The following is an 18,678-nucleotide window of genomic DNA, read 5'->3' as shown; positions in this document are numbered from 1 at the left end:
GTTGTTGTTATTGATTTTGTTATTGTTGGATAGGACAGAGAGAAACGGAGAGAGGAGGGGAAGACAGAGAGGAGGAGAGAAAAATAAGACACCTGCAGACCTGCTTCACTGCCTGTGAAGTGACTCCCCTGCAGGTGGGGAGCCAGGGGCTCGAACTGGGATCCTTACACTGGTCCTTGAGCTTTGCACCATGTGTGTTAAACCCACTGCGCTACCGCCCGACTCCCTAGAATTCTTTTTTTTTCTTTTGTTTTTCACCTACAGGGTTATTGCTGGGGCTCGGTACCTGTACCACAAATCCACTGCTCCTGGAGGCTATTTTTCCCCCTTTTGTTGTCCTTGTTGTTTAACGTTGTTGTGGTTATTATTATTGTTGTTATTGATGTTGTCATCACTGGATAGGACAGAGAGAAATGGAGAGAGGAAGGGAAGACAGAGAGGGGGAGAGAAAGATAGACACCTGCAGACCTGCTTCACCACTTGTGAAGCGGTGCCCCTGCAGATGGGGGGTCTGGGGGCTTGAACCGGGATCCTTAATGCCACTCCTTATGCTTCATAGCACGTGCACTTAACCTGCTGCGTTACGGCCTGACCCCCACTGATTAGAATCCTAGAAGTACTTTGTTTCTCTAGTGCTGTCCTTGAATACGTGGCCTTTTATTGCCCTTTTTCCTAGGCATCTGAAGAAAGGAACCAGAAAGTTAAGTTTTAAAGAAGTGATGGGGCATAAGAGCATGGAGACAGAAGATAATGGGGTCTAAAAGAAGCAAGTGTTTCTCTGCAGGCACCATGTTTTGTGCAATTTTACTTCCTGACAGTTCTCTAGTTAGTCCAGTTTCAAGCCAGCATGCTGACTACATCTCAGACGTTTGTCATCTTAGTATCATCAGTGCCAAACTCAACAGTCTCCAACCCCACGTTTGTCTTCTTTTAGATATTGCGAACAGCTTATTTCCCTGTTGTCTCATTTATTGCCTCATGTATTAGGAATTAAGCACAGTATTTGCTACCATCAGTCAAAATTTATGTACTGAATGTGTTTTCCTTGTTTGTTCTAAGTCCAATGTTAAGGGCATTTCATTGTTTAGTTTTAAAGTTAAACATCAGGCCATATTTTATAATATAGTTCTGAAGGCAATACAAGAAAATAAAACTTGGTAGCCACAAATACTCAATCCTGACAAATCATCCTTCAAGTATGAAAGAGAAATTAAAATCTTCCTAGGCATACAAAAACTGAAGGAGTTCACCACCACCAATCCTGCCTTGCAAGTTACTGAAAGGAGTCCTACATGAATACATGAAAGGAAGCAAAGGAACTCCAACTCTAAATGAGGTGATTGATCGGTGGCAGAACAGAACTAGAACACAACAGAAGAAATTAAATAGAAAAGGGGAGGATAAAATGGACAGACTGACTGATCCAATCAATGTTGGTGAACTAAACCCAACTGTCAAAGACCTGGATAGTAGACCATAAACTGCAAAATCCCAACCTTTGCTTCACTCTGAATGGAACCTGAAGGAATAGTATTGGGTGGGATGAGTCAGGAAGAAAGGACTGAATACTGGATGACCTCACTTGTATGTGGAACTTGGAAGACAGCATCAGAAAGGGAGAACACACGGTAAAACTTGAACTAAGGGTGGTTCACTGCACCAAAGCAGGGGACTCTGGGGAAGGAGGTCAAGAGTGGGACTAGAGCAGGGCACCTGGGGTCCTAGGTTGGTGGGTGTGAGCATTTTGCAGACACTCATCACACAGAGCTAAGATAATCAAATTGAGAACAGCTTTTATTAAGGAAATGTTGGTCACAACAGGAATCATACCTCCTGTGTATAAATCTGGTCCATCATTGAAGCATCTTATAGATAACAGAAAAATTGTTGTGTAGGTAGGCAATTTCTGGAGTCATTAATCTTTATTTTTTGTAAATAAACCTGACTGAGCCTGCTACATGACAAAACACCATGTGGGAAAATGTCCCATTCAAAAGAACACCCTAGCTGAGACTTTGATAAACTAGCCGTCCCAGCAGTATCATACCAGCTGGCCACTAAATTTTCAGATGGTCCGCTATATACACAGTATCTGTCTGTCCGGCTCAGGCAAAAAACAAAACAAAACAAAACAAAAAACACTAGTATAGCCACAGGCCCTTTGGAATATAACTAAAACATGCCTACTAGCTATCTACAAAATGGAGACACCCCCCCCCCCCCAACTCTTCATCTGCACTGTTCCAGCCTTTAGGTCCATGATTGGTCAACAATTTGTTTGGCTTAGTATGTTAACTCTCTTTCAACCACCAGGTTCCAGATTCTAGCATGATGCCAACCAGACTTCCCTGGAAAGACAACCCCACCAATGTGTCCTGGAGCTCCAATTCCCCAGAGCCGCACTCCACTGGGGAAAGAGAGAGGCAAACTGGGAGTATGGATCGACCTGTCGACACCCGTGTTCAGAGGGGAAGCAATTACAGAAGCCAAACCTTCAACCTTCTGCATCCCACAATGACCTTGGGTCCATACTCCCAGAGGGTTAAAAGAATAGGAACGCTATCAGGGGAGGGGATGGGATGCGAAGTTCTGGTGGTGGGAATTGTATGAAGTTGTACCCCTCTTATCCTATGGTTTAGTCAGTGTTTCCTTTTATAAATAAGCAATTTTTTAAAAAAGAAAAAAAGTATCTGTCTGTCCATCTCCCTCACTCACATATGCCATTCTGTCTGTAAATGTCTAAGCCCACAGACAAAGGAGTAAATACATAGGCAACCATGCCCTCCATTTATTTTTTATTGTGTAAAGGCAGAAAGATCCACTCTCTAGGAGCTCAGATTCAAATGCATCATTTACTGAATCCCTCCTACTGTCTAGGTTTTTCAATAAATGCTTTCACTGATATTCCCATCAAACTTCATGATCAGCATGTAAGGAAATTAGGATGGAGTATTATCTGTGCTTATTAGCTACCTACTAAATGTTGGCAATATGCAAACTTCCTTTAATCCTTATGTCTTTTGAGATATGCATTATTATTTCCATATTATAGGTAAGAAATGTGCCTAAGACTTCATGGCTAGTTACCAACAAAGATAAGATCTGAATGTTGATCCAAGAGGTTTCAGTCTGTATTCAGAGCTGTATTTTCATATGGCAAATTCTCTCTCTTTTTAAAAAAATTTAATAACCTTTTTTTTCCTTTTCCAGAGTACTGCTCAGCTCTGGCAGATGATGATACAGAGGACTGAACCTGGGACTTTGGACCCTCAGGCATAAGAGTCTCTTTGCATAACCATTATGCTATCTACCCTTGCCTGCAAATTCTCTAATACAAAAATGAAGATCCTTGGAGACATAAGCATAGTGGTAGTGCAGCAGACTTACATGGGAGAAGTCCTAATTCAAACCCTGGTACAACCAGTGCTCGGGTGTTTAAAAAAAAGTAAATTCTTGACATATTAAAACTGACACTGACTGTAGAAAGTAGGGGAATGAAATTTTCCCAGTAACCTTATCTCTGAACTTTTCTTTTGGCACTCCTGAACTAGAACTAGATGATCAAATGTACTGGACAACAGCCTGTCGGTCCTGAAAGGCTAAGGGAACCCTTCCAAGATGATGAAAGACAATGTAGTCCCTGGGGTTTTAACTGGCTGGTGGACTTTTTGTTTCAACATGAGCAAGGGTATTTTTTCAGATCTACCCTCCAAAATAAAGACATTCAGCTGAATGATAATACCAGAAACCTAACCCATCAAGAGAATAAGCACAGCAGATAAGCCAAACTTTGAAAATGGTCACATCTTGCTCTGATCCCTTTACCTGAAGCAGAACGATGTGAACTATACTCTGGCCCATTTGTTTCTGGCAGCAGCATCTGGCTGAGCCCACAGACAAAGGAGTAGATTCATAGGGAACCATGTCCTCCATTAATTAATTAATTAATTTATTTATTTATTTATTTTACTATGTAATGACAGAAAGATCCATCAACCCAAGTATCTACCAGCTGATGAATGGATAAAGAAGATACAGCCTATCCATAGAGCAAAAACAATATTCAGAAATACTGGTGTATGGCTTAGCATAGAGAGTCTAAAGACGATAAAGCTAAAAAAAAAAAAAAAAAAGGAACCAATCACTAAAGATCACATGCTCTATGACTATCTGTGAAATGTTTAGAAGAGGCAGATCTATAGACATAAAGAAATCAGTGGTTACCTAAAGGTAACGAATGAACAAGTGACTGTTGATGAATATGGGAATTCTTTTTGGGGTAATCAACATGCTATAAAACTAGATAGTAGCTAAATAAAACAGGCTACAACTCTAAAAATGAAAAACTGTTTAGCGTTTTTTTTAATAAAAGAAAGTAGTAACACATTTACAACACAGATAAGCCATGAAACTATTATACTAAGTATAAAGAAACTAGACACAAAGAGTCACATTTGTATAATTCCTTTTATATAAAATGTCCAGAACAGGCAAATCCATAGAGACAGAATGCAAGTTAATGGTGGTATAGGGATGCTGGGAGAGGAAGAATGAGAAACAGCTACTAACAGGATTGTGGTTTCTTTGAATGGTAATGAAAATGCTTGGAATTTGGCAGTGGTTGTGGCTGGACAGTATTATTAATATACAAACACCTCCCCCCCACACACACACACAATTGTATCTTTCAAGTAATGAATTTTATGACGTGTAAACTGCACCCCAATGATAAATTCCAAAAGGTTAGACTGTGATGATGGCTGCACAACTCTGTAAATATATTAAAAGCTATTTAATTGCACACTTTAAATGAATTATACAGCATAGGAGTTATATAGCAATAACTCATTTTTTTAAAAGAAAACATAATGACCCCTTTTCTCTATCACTTAATTTTATCTTTGGACTCATGAGTCAAGACACAATGCCAAGGCAGTCATAACTGGGAAGACGCTATACCAAAGACTGAAACATCTTTTCTTTTGGAATGATCATTCACTAAACATTAAGCTTTATGCCCTTTTAAAGTGGTCCTTTTTAAGAATGTCACTAAGAAAACCACAGTGGTCAACCATTTTTTTTTCTTAATTACTATAACAGCTTTTTTTCAATAGCAATTGTGTTTAGAGAGAACTCGGCATAGACTGCATTTTTTTTTCTCCTGTTTTATGTGTGAATATTTGCAAGAAAATATTTGAATGAGATGACAGGTGGTGGTGCATCTGGTTGTGTACACATTACAGTACACAAGGACCCAGGTTAAAGCCTCCCTACCCACAGGGGAAGGCTTCATAAGTGGTGAAGCAGTGCTGCAGATATGTCTCTCTCCCTCCCTAACACCCCTTCCCTCTTGATTTCTCTATCTCTATCCAAAGTAAATTAAATAAGTATATTTTTTATAAAGGAAAATGCTTGTTCCTGCGATGACCACAGAATGCAAGTTTGGACCTACAGGGATGTATAGGTTACATAGGTTCCTATGCTGAATATGGGCCCCAGATCAAATCTCTGGGGTTTTCAGTCAACAATATCTATACACTTTTCCCATATTTGGGAGCTGCTCTCTTCCCTGATCCAGCTTTCTGGTCCTTTTTCCAGCTATGACATCATCTGCCCAGACAATAAACTGGGTCCACCTGCATATTAGATGTCAGGCTCAGGCAAAAACTAATAAAAGTCCTGGGCCCTTTGGAATATACCTAAAATAGACCTACTAGCTATTTCCAAAATGGAGAGCCCAAATCTTCATCTGCAATACTCTAGCCTTTAGGTTCATGATTAATCAACAATTTGTATGGTTTTATATGTTAACTCTTTTTCGGCCACCAGGTTCCAGATACTACCATGATGCCAATAGGACTTCCCTGGACAGATGACCCCATCAATGTGTCCTGGATCTTTGCTTCCTCAGAGCACTGCCCCACTAGGGAAAGAGAGAGACAGGCTGGGAGTATGGATCGACCTGCCAACGCCCATGTTCAGTGGGAAATCAGTTACAGAAGCCAGACCTTCCACCTTCTGCACCCCAAAATGACCTTGGGTCCATACTCCCACGGGGTTAAAGAATAGGAAAACTATAAGGAGAGGGGATGGGATATGGAGCTCTGGTGGTGGGAATTGTACCCCTCTTATCCTATGGTCTTGTCAGTGTTTCCATTTTATAAATAAATAAATAGAAAAATGTTTGAGTAATCCTCCAAATGTTTATTTTACCTTGGGATAATATGCCTTAAGATGGGTTTATTATGTGTTTTTGAAATTTTTTTTAAACCTCAATTATGCTTTTTATTTTTCTTCATATTTTAAACTATTTTGTTTGAAATTAAGCAGTACAAAGGATTTCTCCTAGAAGTCTTTTTTTTATTTTTACCTACCACTCTTTTTTTAAAAAAAAAATTACTAGTGATTTAATAATAACAATATTGTAAGATAACTGGGTACAATTTCATACAGTTCTCACCACCAGAGTTCTATGTCCCACCCCCTCCATGTTTTGGAAATCTTAACATTTACTATGGGAGTGTGGTTTCTGTCTTTGTTTTGGGCATCTAATTTTTTTTTACATGTAATAATCCTTTATGCCTAGTTTCTGTGTATAGCCATAAAAATTTACTGGAACCCCTAAGACTTTCTGGAATCATAAGCCAATATTCACTTCAGCCAAACTGAATATTCACTATATATTTTGACCTTTATGACTACATCTGCCTCAGCCTTTTTGTATGTTCTCACAAATCCTTTAATACTTTCTATATTATTCATAAAACATTTAATATAGTATTATATAACCTTCATGTCAAGGGTCTATCTCAACTAACTTATCATGAAATATCATAATCTGAAGTGCCCAGCATAGCACTTCATACACATAAGGAGTGGGAACAGTATAGCAGGCATTTCATAAATATTCGGTAATAATATAGTAAATAAATGTCATTGCTCTAATTTAACCTGCAGAATCCTAGCTGCTGTTTGTACACTACACGCTACTAATGAATAGCCACTACACAGCAGGTATTTCTTGGTTGGTATTGGACATTTTTTTAAATAAATACTGGTAAGTTGAGGGCAGAGGGTAGATAGCATAATGTTTATGCAAACAGAATCATGCCTATGGCTCCAAAGTCCCAGGTTCAATCCCCTGCACCACCATAAGCCAGAGCTGAACAGTGCTCTGGTGAAAAAAAAAAAAAAATGTTAAATTGATAGATTTTTTTTTTAAGGTTTATTTGTAAGAGAGAAGGAAAGAGAAAGACATGAAAAAACATGAACTCTAGTGAGCAAGCTATTCCCAGGCCCTTATTTATTTATTTACAATAAGACAGGTCAGAACATTGTAGAACACTAGTGAAATACATCCCTTACAAATCAAAAGTGATTAATCTGCCTCTTATGCTTAGTATGTCCCTTAAGACTCATTTCTCTGTTCCTATTACTTTTATGCTACAACCTCTCTTGGAAAATATATTGTTATTCTGGGTTCTTTTACCAACTTTTACTATCAAGGAGTACCTTATCTTTCCAGAAGCAAAGGCCTTAAGCGCTTGACCACAGTTACTCTGAGACTTGTACTTGCATATCCTAACATGTGGGCTGGTAGGGTATTAGGAATAAATTTTTAGGCACCAAGAGTCTGTGCTTTTTGGCTCATCCCAAAAGAATCAAGAATTTTAATGGTTTCCAAAGATAAAACTGGGCCCGACATCTGGACACAATCAGAAAAACCACATTATTAGGAATTTGGTCTCTACTCTAGCAGAATGACCTTGAAGTATTTGTACAATTGTGAGGAAGTCTAAGGGTTAACATGTCAGTTCTTCAAGATGATTATTTATTGTTGTTGTTGTTTTATTTTAACCAGAAAACTGCTTAGCAGCTTTGGCTTGTGGTGGTCTTAGGGACTGAGCTTGTGATCTCTGGTGCCTCAGGTATGAAAGTCTGTTGCTAACTCCCTGCCCCTTAATATGTCTGCTCATCTATCCCACCCAGCAGGGAGTTTCTGATAAACTGACAGTGAACCACAGCAAGAATCTTTTCAGAGTTACAAAAATACAGTTAGCACACAATTCCACAGTACTAAGAATCTGAAGTTTTATAAGAACACTTCTTTAAATCTACCATATTGTATTATGACCAATTTAACAGATTCCCAAAACACTGATCCATTTACTGCCAAGGATTTAAACACAGTTTTTCTTTCTCTCTCGGCCCAGCCTACCCCGTCTGAACAATTTAAAATACTACTGAAACTAACTACTTTCATGCCAGTGTTCAGATGTAAAAAAGGTGCCACTTATAAAACAGCATTAATGGTGACAGTGAGACCTGAGGACACAACTAGCAACAAAAATGAAATTAGAATGTAGGAAAGTAACTGTTGAAAAAGTCACTGTTGTACATTAGGACTTATAATTACTACCACATTTGAGCTAAATATTTTATATACATTGTCTTGTATCATTTTAATTCTACAAAGTAGAAGCCTCCATGCTCCATGTCCCCCTCACCCCCATACCCCCCTTTTGTTTCCAGACTAGGAAACTAAGGCACAGTAAAAGATGATTTGCTGGGTGGGGGTAGATAGCATAATGGTTGTAAAAAGAGACTCAAGTGCTCAAGGCTTCAAAGTCCCAGGTTCAATCTCCTGCACCACCATAAATTACTGTTGAGCAGTGCTCTGGTAAAAATAATTAATAATAATAATAATTTGCTCAATGTGGTACAGCCTAAAAGACTTTGAGCCAAATTTCAAAGCAAAGACTGATTCTTTACAGTTCTTTCCTTGCTTCCCATTTCTTTTTCAGAGATAGGATGCTAAGAACAGTACCCGTTTTAAATTTTTGCTTTGGCATGCATACGCTTGGGCTATCTGAAACTCATATGATGCTGGCTGTGAGTGGCAAGAACACACGGACACCTAATATTCTCTGATGATAGTTTTAAACATCTTGAGGGGATCAGACATTAGACAGGAAGACCAGTGTGGTAAAAGCAGTGCTAACATACCTACAGTTTTACTTGCCTTCCTTGCAAATGCTATAATCTGAGTCATAGAGAATGAGAGAGACAACATACAAGAGAAGCAATGTTATAATAATCCTCTTCAAATAACTGCAGGTGCAAAGAAAATAGGCCATGAGTCAAGAATTTCCATCTTACCCAGCTCCGAAATTGGTATCTGATGGATGGTGGTGAAATAAAATCATTTTAACAAGAGCCTGGACTTTGGTTTTGACATGAGGAAAACTCCCAGCAACAATAGGTGCCTTCATAAGTCTCAGGACTTTCTGGGGAACTATAAATATATTATGTCTTTACAACATAATACTATCACAGCAATTTACCTAAAGCATGCTTCTGAGTTGCCCTGACTTAATTATGTCTATGCTTTAAAATTCTGTTTCAAAGAGATTAACTGTTGTTGCTGTAGAATAAAAATTAGAAATTTATGAATACAGCCTAAGTTTTAAATCTCACTCCCTTTAGTTCATTGAGCTTAATGTGAAAGTCTTCACTCGGTGAAATAATCTTTCAACTTAGCAGCCTAAATTCTTCTTCCCCGGAGCTTCATAAGCCTCAAGATGAGGAAGGAAGACTGTATGTATTTCTCTGGAACATGATAAGGACCAAACTAGGACACCTATCTTTGATGGATGGCATATGTATCTTTCTTTTTCCTTTAACAAGAGCACTGCTCAGCTCTGGCTTGCGGTGGTACAGGAGATTGAACCTGGGACTTAGGAGCCTCAGGCATGCAAGCCTCTTTGCATAACCATTATACCCCTGCCCCAGCATACATATCATTTTAAATGGACCAGGATGCAAACAGACTCTCATGCCTGAGGCTCCAATACCTGAGTCCTTGAACACTGTAATTTAAGTACTTAACCAGGTGTGCCACCATCTGCCCCCCTGTGATACATTCTTTTCTGAAGCATATGTTTCCATGTTAATGAAAAAATAGTAGACTCAATAAGAAAATAAGAAAACCTCAAAAGAAATATGTCTTCGGAAGTAAACTCTTTCAATTTGAAGTATTGTGATTAGACTCTTGATTCATTATTTTATATTTATTTATTTATTTATTCCCATTTGTTGCCCTTGGTTTTTTTTTTTAATTTTTATTGTTGTAGCTATTATTGTCATCATTGATGTCATCATTGGATAGGACAGAGAGAAATGGAGAGGGGAGGGGAAGACAGACAGGGGGAGAGAAAGACACCTGCAGACCTGCTTCACCAACTGTGAAGCAACCCCCCTGCAAGTGGGGAACCAAGGGCTTGAACCAGGAGCCTTATGCTGGTCCTTGCAATTTGTGCCACTTACGCTTAACCCTTGATTCATTTTTTTTTAAATATTTGATTTACCTATTTGTTGGGTAGACACTAAAGAAACCAAGTGGAAAGTAGAAGACAGAGATAAAGAGAGACAGATACCTGTAGCACTGCTTCCCTGCTCATGAAGCTTTTCAGGTGGGGACCAAGGGCTCAAACCTCAGTACTTGCCCATAGTACATCTGCTCTACAGAGTGTGCCACCACCTGGGTGCCTTGATATTCATTTTTTAAAAACAGAAAATCATGGAATAAAAATCATTCAATGTTATATATGTTGGTATAATTTCAGAAGTACAAACATATGCAATATTGGGAACCAGTCAGTGGTGCACCTGATGAAGCCCCTACTCCCCACCTGCAGGGGAGGAAGCTTCATGAGTGGTGAAATAGAGCTGCAGGTGTCTCCATCTCTCAGCCTCTCCCCCCACCCCAATTTCTCTATCTTGGGGCCAGGTGGTGGCACACCTGGTTAAGTGCACGTTACAATGCGCAAGGACCCAGGTTTGAGTTTCCTTCCTCACCTGCAGGAGGGAAGCTTTGCAAGTAGTAAAGCAACACTTCAGGTGTCTCTTTGTCTCTTTCCCTCTCAATCTTCCCCTCTCCTCTCAATTTCTGTGTCTACACAATAAATAAATACAGATAATACAAAAGAATTTAAAAAATTGTCTCTATCCAATGATAAGTAAATTTAAAAAAAGTTTACCCGAAACAGTAAAGCCCTGGTGAGAAAAAACAGTATTACAAATATTTTACATATTACAAATATGTAAAATGCAATATTACAAAGACTACCCTAATGCATTTAATCCAGATTCCTCAAGTGGTAACATTTTTACTCTATTTGTTTTATCCTTCTATCAATCTAGTTATAAAACTTTGTTGACTTATCATCACACTTGCAAGTCATGATAGCACAAAACATCCACATCACCAATTTCTTTTTCTCCCCCTTTTGTTGCCCTTGTTTTTATTGTTGTTGTAATTGATGTCATCATTGTTGGATAGGACAGAGAGAAATGGAGAGGAGGGGAAGACAGAGAAGGGAGAGAAAGACAGACCCCTGCAGACCTGCTTCACCGCCTATGAAGTGACTACCCTACAGGTGGGGAGCCAGGGTCTTGAACCAGAATCTTTACACTGGTCCTTGCATTTACACCATATGTGCTTAACCCACTGCGCTACCACCCAACCCCCCACACCACCAATTTCTTAGGTTTCACTCAAAGGATGTTTCAAAACTATAAAAATAGTTGTCCAAAGACAAAAATATGCAGGTTCTTTAGAACAGTGTACACATTGGCAACACAATGGCCACCAAGATTACAGTAAAAAATCTTGAAGTCCTAGGTGATTGCAGTAAAAAAAAAAACGAGCTTCTCTCTAATATTGAATCTCCTCACCCTATATTCCAAGAATCTCATACCTGATATACTGACATCTCAAAGATGTTGTGATAATGAAATGGAAAACAATTCCCCAGGGAAAGGTTAACACTTCTGTATCTATGTACATCAGTCTCAAAATATAACCAAAAAATGTGTAAACATATGCATGTACACACATACACACATCAAAATAACAAAATAAACAAATCTATAACCATGGTGTGACGTTTTCAAAACAGATGGCTCAGAAACCAAAAAGCTAAGTACACAGTATTACTGACTAACACACCATTGGAAGGCAATTAGCAAACTGAACTACTGGATAGATAAGAGAGATTCCTACATTGAACAATTAGAAAACATTCTTTCTGAGGCATATAAAGAACACTTAACAGAAATTACTGACAAACTAAGCCCAAATGTTTCTAGAAAATACCATATGAAAACTCATAGGACGGAGGTAAAAATATTAGTGGAATATATTAGTTACCTAGAAAAATTAAACAGCCAAGTCTTAAACTAAGAAAGAAAGGTAGAAAGACCAATTTTAACAAGAGAAATTTCTTGAGTTAGTAATAGGAACCTTATTAATCTCAGGAGTATCTATCTACACCTCATTCACTGGCAATGGCAGACTCAATAATGAAACAACAGAATTTTATTTTCTTTTAATTTGATACAACAAGTGAAGGAAAGGGAGATAAAGCGGAAGTGGGGGAGGAGAGGGATAACCTGCAGCACTGCTTCACTGCTTCTGAAGCTGCTACCTACAGGTGGGGATCAGGAGCTTGAACTCAGGTCCTTGTGCATGGTAACATGTGCACTTAACCAGATGTGCCACCACCCACCTTCATTTTTTTTTTTTAACTATTTGAATTTTCTTAAAGATGATGAATAAAACAAAAGTGCAAGCTATCACCTCTACTATTAGACAGGATCAGTGAACTCACACAGGTGAAGCCACAGTAAAGCCCTGACAGGAAAACAAAAATAAAAACTTGCTCTAAGTCAGTTCTGTACAAGAACTATATTTTATTTTTAAGTTTATTCCATTACTTAGGATCATTTTAGGTGGTGATAGTTTCAAAAAAATATGTACATGGCAACATGCTACAGAAAGAGAGCATTTAATCTGATTAAGCTCTATTGAAAATATGGGGAGAAAATAATTTTATAAACTACTTGAGATGTGTTAGCTGAAACATTAAACCTTATTTAAACGGACAAGAATGAAATTACCAATTCCATACCTAAATAAAATAAGCACATTGTCCTAATGTTGCTGTGGTCACTTAAAATAGATTTAAAAAAAATAAATAATGGTGCTGAGTTAGAATAAAGACAACATAAAAAGAGGACCTGGGGGACACAATTTCAATTCTTAAGTTATTAAACAGCACCCTCTTCTGGCTCAGAGGAAGCACTCAACACTGACACTGACCTGTCACCTTGGGAATATGTCCTTTGGTTCTTGAAGACAAAGCTCTTCTATATCTCTTTATTAAAAAACGGGGGGGGGGGTGTTGAAGGCATAGCAATAGATTGTATGCCTTGTCTGCAAGTGGTATTCTAGCCTTACTCTTTTTTTCTTAATATAAAACACACACACACACATACACACACATTTTTGTGGCTTTTGGTGGTGCACGCTATTAAACATGGGATTTTAGAGCTTCAGGTATGACACTCTCTTTGCATAACCATGTTGATATCTCTTCCACTCCTTATTTATATATTTTTTAAAAACTTTATTTATTTATTCCCTTTTGTTGCCCTTACTGTTTATCATCATTGTTGTTGTTATTAATGTCACTGTTGGATAGGACAGGGAGAAAATGAGAGAGGAGAGGAAGACAGAGAGGGGGAGAGAAAGATAAGACACCTGCAGACCTGCTTCACTGCCTGTGAAGTGATTCCCCTGCAGGCGAGGAGCCAGGGACTCGAACCAGGATCCTGATGCCAGTCCTTATGCTTTGCGCCATGTGCATTTAACCTGCCGCGCCACTTTCCCACTCCCCTTATTTATATTTTTAATGAAGAAGAAATACAGAGAAACACACATAGAGATAGATTAGAGCACTGCTCAGCTCTGGCTTATGGTGATGCTGAGGACTAAACCCGAGACTTCAGTACCTCAGACATGGAAGCCTTGTGCAGACCCATTATGAACTTTTTCAGCCCTCAAATCTCTCAATCTTAAAAAAAAAAAAAAAAAAAGAAGTTCTATGTAGACAAACAGAAGCCTTTCAAAATCAAAACTGGTATTTTATCCACGCACAGGCTTTCAATGTAATCTGGGACATAGTTTACTTTTGTCCTTAAGGTTCTCTACAAAGAAATTCAATCTTACCTACGCTAATCTCCCTACAACTGAAACCTGATTCTTTAACATACATTGACATATAGATGACTAAAACACACATCCTCAGATATAACACCACCATTAGCCTAGCTCAGAGATAGGGCCCTTTTGAAAATCACCTGTCCTTTGATTCTGGAAATCCTAGGGACACGTGTAGAATAACCAGTTAGTCTACTAACCAGCAAGAAGAGGAGTTAAAACTGCCCCTTTTTTTGCAAAAAAAGCAAAAAAAAAAAAGCAGCTAAAAAAGGGGGGCAGTTCTGCTAAGAAACAGTATAACATACTGGTTAAGAATGTGAATTTTGGGTAGTCAGGCGATAGTGGGTTAAGCACACATGGTGCAAAGTACAGGACTGGCATAAGGATCCCCATTCAAGCCCCTGGCTCCCCACCTGCAGGGGAGTTGCTTCATAGGCAGTGAAGCAGGTCTGCAGGTGTCTCTTTTTCTCTCCCCCCATCTTCCCTGCCTCTCTCCATTTCTCTCTGTCCTATCTAACAACGACAACATCAATAACAACAACAATAATAACTACAACAACAATAAAAAAACAACAAGGGCAACAAAAGGGAAAATAAATAAATATTTTTAAAAATTATAAAAAAAAAGAATGTAAATTGTGGAATCAAATACATCTGGCTTCAAATCTTGGTTTTTCTACTCCTCACTATGCAATCATGACAAGTGGATTAATCTCTTTAAACTTGAGTTTCTGGTGCTGTTAAATGGGAGATGGCTATATTTACTACAAAGCTTGGATGTAATGATTAAAATTTGTGAAATGCTTAAAGAAGATTAAGCACAGTGACTGACATATGCTAAGTTTAACAGTGTCTATCCTCCTAAGTACAGTAAATAAACCACATACAATAACTGTTTCAAAAAGATATTTCTGGAATCTCATGAGAAGCCAGCACGAGTGTTAGCATGATTTAGTGCCCATTAATATAAAACAAACCTGAAGGTCAACACAATGAAAGTGCAAAGACTCTGGAGTTATTTCAATTTCCAACTCCACCACTTTACAACCACCCCTCTGAACCTGTTCTCTTACAGAGAAAGTACTGAAATAGTGCCTCTCTAGACATGTCGAGAGGACTGAATTAGCTGGGATGCTATAGGCCTCCTATCCTGCTCTGAACACAGGACACCAATAGTTGCTTTTAATAATTGTGGAGTATAAACTGGCAAAAATCTTTTGAAGGACAATATAATATATACACATTAAAGTATTCAAATTCTTCTGAAAATCTTTCCTAGGAAATTCTAAAAACAAGAGACCTTTTATATGTAATGTTAATTTTATGTGTTTACTTTGAACAGAGAGAAACTGAGAGGGGAGAGGGAGATAGGAAGAAAGAGAGAGATTTACTGCTTATGAAGCTTCCCCTCTACAGGTGGGGACTAGGGGCTTGAACTGGGGTCTGTGCACATTCTGTGCACATTCTAACATGTATACTCTAACAGATGCACCACTGCTCAACATCCTTTTTACCCCATTTCCATTATACAACCAATGTATGTGTTTGCCTCTTGAATCAATAAAAAGACAATTTTCAGTGAGAGAATGGCTGTTCAGATTCTAAGTCAGTCCCTTCTGATTGCTGATGCTTTCTGGCCTCTGATTTGTCATATACCAATGCCCTCTCCTCAAGCTGACCCCTCTCTACCGTAATCCTCCCATGTTTCCACTCATCTGATTGTGACAAAGAGGGGACTCAAGACTGAATCTGTGTGGGCCATATGAATTCTTTCTGTCTGAGAAGTTGATAACATTTAATCAGAACCTTACTTTTCATAGTCCCTTCTTCCTCATCCTCTGCATTGATCACCATGGTTCCCAGCTGTGACGGCAATGTGTCATCGTGTTCAATCATAGTATTGGCTCCGTCACTCATGGTGTTGGCTACTCGTACAGTGCCCATCTCATCACCTGCTGCTCGAACCATCGTGCCTGAGTCCATTTCATCCTCTTCCTGTGGAAAGAGAAAATTTCAAATTGGATTGAACTCAACCAAAAGACTTCCAGTTTTCTGAGTTAGTATTATTCATCTTGATATAGCTCTATCTGGAGTTGACACTTAATTAGGTTATAAATATACCTTACAGAACTGAATGAACTCTTAATTAACCAAACATCATAAACTTATGTGAGAGCAGTGTATCTAACATGTCAGGACCCAATCCTTCTGTTCTTTCTCTAGTATTACAGCAGAGATTGAAGGAGCTATGGGTCATACATGTGAATGAGGCTTGGCAGGGCATCTATAAGGGTAATATTCACACATTTTGAATGGATCTTGAAATCCCCACCCCCAAGAAAAACCAAGTCTTAGGCTGGTAAGACAGATCACCTAGGAGGGTGTCTGCTTCGCCATGCATGCAACTCAGGCTCAAGCCCATCCCCATGGCACTAAGGGAAGCTTCAATGCTGTGATATCTTTCCCTCTCTGTCTGAAAAAAATCAGCCTAGAACTATGAAGTCCTGCTCCCCCCCCCCAAAAAAAAAAAGCAGCTAAGCTCAGATCTGAGCAGTCTCTTTCCCAAATGCAAAGTCAGGGCTAGGGAAATAGCATAATGATTATGCAAACAAATTTCATGCCCGAGGCTCTGAGATCCCAGGTTCAATTCCCAGCTCCACCATAAACCAGAGCTGAGCAGTACTCTCATAAAGGGGAGTAATGCTAATAAAATAGAAATAAAAATAAAGGGAGTTGGGCGGTAGTACAGCGGGTTAAGCACACGTGGCGCAAAGTGCAAGGACCCACATAAGGATCCCGGTTCAAGCCCCTGGCTCCCCACCTGCAGGGGCATCGCTTCACAGGTGCTGAAGCAGGTCTGCAGGTGTCTATCTTTCTCTCCCCCTCTCTCCATTTCTCTCTGTCCTATCCAACAACAATGACAACAATAACAACAACAATAACTACAACAACAATAAAAAACAAGGGCAGCAAAAGGGAAAATAAATAAATAAATATTAAAAAAAGAAATAGGGAGTTGGGCGGTAGCGCAGCGGGTTAAACACACGTGGCGCAAAGTGCAAGGACTGGTGTAAGAATCCTGGTTCGAGCCCCTGGCTCCCAACCTTCAGGGGAGTCGCTTCATAGGTGGTGAAGCAGATCTGCAGGTGTCTATCTTTCTCTCCCCCTCTCTGTCCTCCCCTCCTCTCTCCATTTCTCTCTGTCCTATCCAACAACAACGACATCGGTAATAACTACAACAATAAAACAAGGAAAACAAAAGGGAATAAATAAATATTTAAAAAAACAAAGCAAAATGCAAAATCAGACTGAATAAAAGATATGGGAACAAAAGAGCAGTACTGGGAAGTATTTCAGAAACCACTGGTAGAACACACACAGATGCAGCTAACTGCTAGCAACCCTTGGATTAGGACAGAAAAAGTCAGGCAAGAACTATCACCTGCTTCAGGGCGTCAACATCCCCAACTGGTCTAACCTGGATTGGCAATCAAGAAATAAACACTAATGCTTGCAGTCCAGAGCAATTCCTGCCACTCACTGAGTTTTCTTCATCGTCCTGGTCCACCTCCCTCTGCTGAGCTTCCTGGCGTTTAAGTTTCACATCCATGGCTTCATTAATCAAATCCCGAAGTATGGACACTCCTTTGGCACTCTTGACAAACGGGTGCTTAAACAAGAAAGCAGAAAATATGAATATGCATGGGCTAAGAACAGATCAACGTAGTAAGCAGTTAAATTATATTTTTATATCTTTTCAAGTTTGGGAGCCACTTTCTGCCTTAACTCAGCTTTCAAGTTCTATTCTGTACTCTGACACCATCCTCCCAGATAGCATTTCTTTTTTTTTCCAGATAGCATTTCTAATCTATCTACATGTTAGCTAGCAAGCTCAAGAAAACATTACTAAAGTTCCAGGCTCTTAGGAACATACTTAAAATAGACACGCTACCTTCTTTCCACCCTAGGATGACCACTCTTTGGTCCTTGATTAGTAAACATTTTGTCCTGCTTTATATCTTACTGCCTTGCAGCAACCAAGTTCCAGATGTTACTATCCCATCCTGACCTCCCTAGGCAGATGACTTCACCAACATGCCCCAGTACCTCTCTTCTCCAGAGCCCTACCTTACTAGGGAAAGATAGAAACAGGCTGGGGATATGGACAGACTGGCCAATGCCCAATTGCTTCGAGCAGAGAAGCAATTACACAAGCCAAAACTCCTTCCTTCTGTATCCCCAAAATAATTTTGGTCCATACTTCCAGATGAGGAAATGTTAGGGAAAGATGACCAGAGGTCTCTAGGGGAAGAGAATCTAGAGAACACCAGAGGATGTCAGGCACTACAAGGGAAGAGGAAAAAGGACAGATAATTATGGGATGATTTCACTCATAAGTGGAATATAGAGAACTGAAACACATGAACTTGAATATATATAATCATATTCCTTGGGAGATCTATGGTGGTTACTGTTGTGAGCAGGGAAGAACGGATGAACACAGAACTTTGGTGGTGGGAGTAGTGTGGAATTGTACTCTTTCTATCTATTAAATTGCTAAAAACAAAGGGGCCAAGGGTAGCACATCTGGTTAAATGCACACATTAACAGGACCC

At 39.2% G+C, this 18,678-nt stretch overlaps 1 protein-coding gene across 1 annotated transcript in view; it reads right to left on the bottom strand.

The window, feature by feature from the left end:
- The window catches only part of STK4 (serine/threonine kinase 4), a 97,347-nt gene that overhangs the window by 36,788 nt on the left and 41,881 nt on the right, over positions 1–18,678 (bottom strand). The window contains exons 8-9 of the mRNA XM_007530867.3: positions 17,604–17,732; positions 15,874–16,057 (exon numbers count right to left, since the gene is read on the bottom strand). Coding sequence (XP_007530929.1) covers positions 15,874–16,057; positions 17,604–17,732 — 313 coding nt within the window. The remainder of the gene's footprint in view (positions 1–15,873; positions 16,058–17,603; positions 17,733–18,678) is intronic.

This window comes from Erinaceus europaeus, chromosome 1, assembly GCF_950295315.1.
Source record: "Erinaceus europaeus chromosome 1, mEriEur2.1, whole genome shotgun sequence".
Lineage (NCBI taxonomy): Eukaryota > Metazoa > Chordata > Mammalia > Eulipotyphla > Erinaceidae > Erinaceus > Erinaceus europaeus.
The sequence above is the reverse complement of the archived record's forward strand: the minus strand, read 5'-3'. Positions and strand labels throughout refer to the sequence as shown.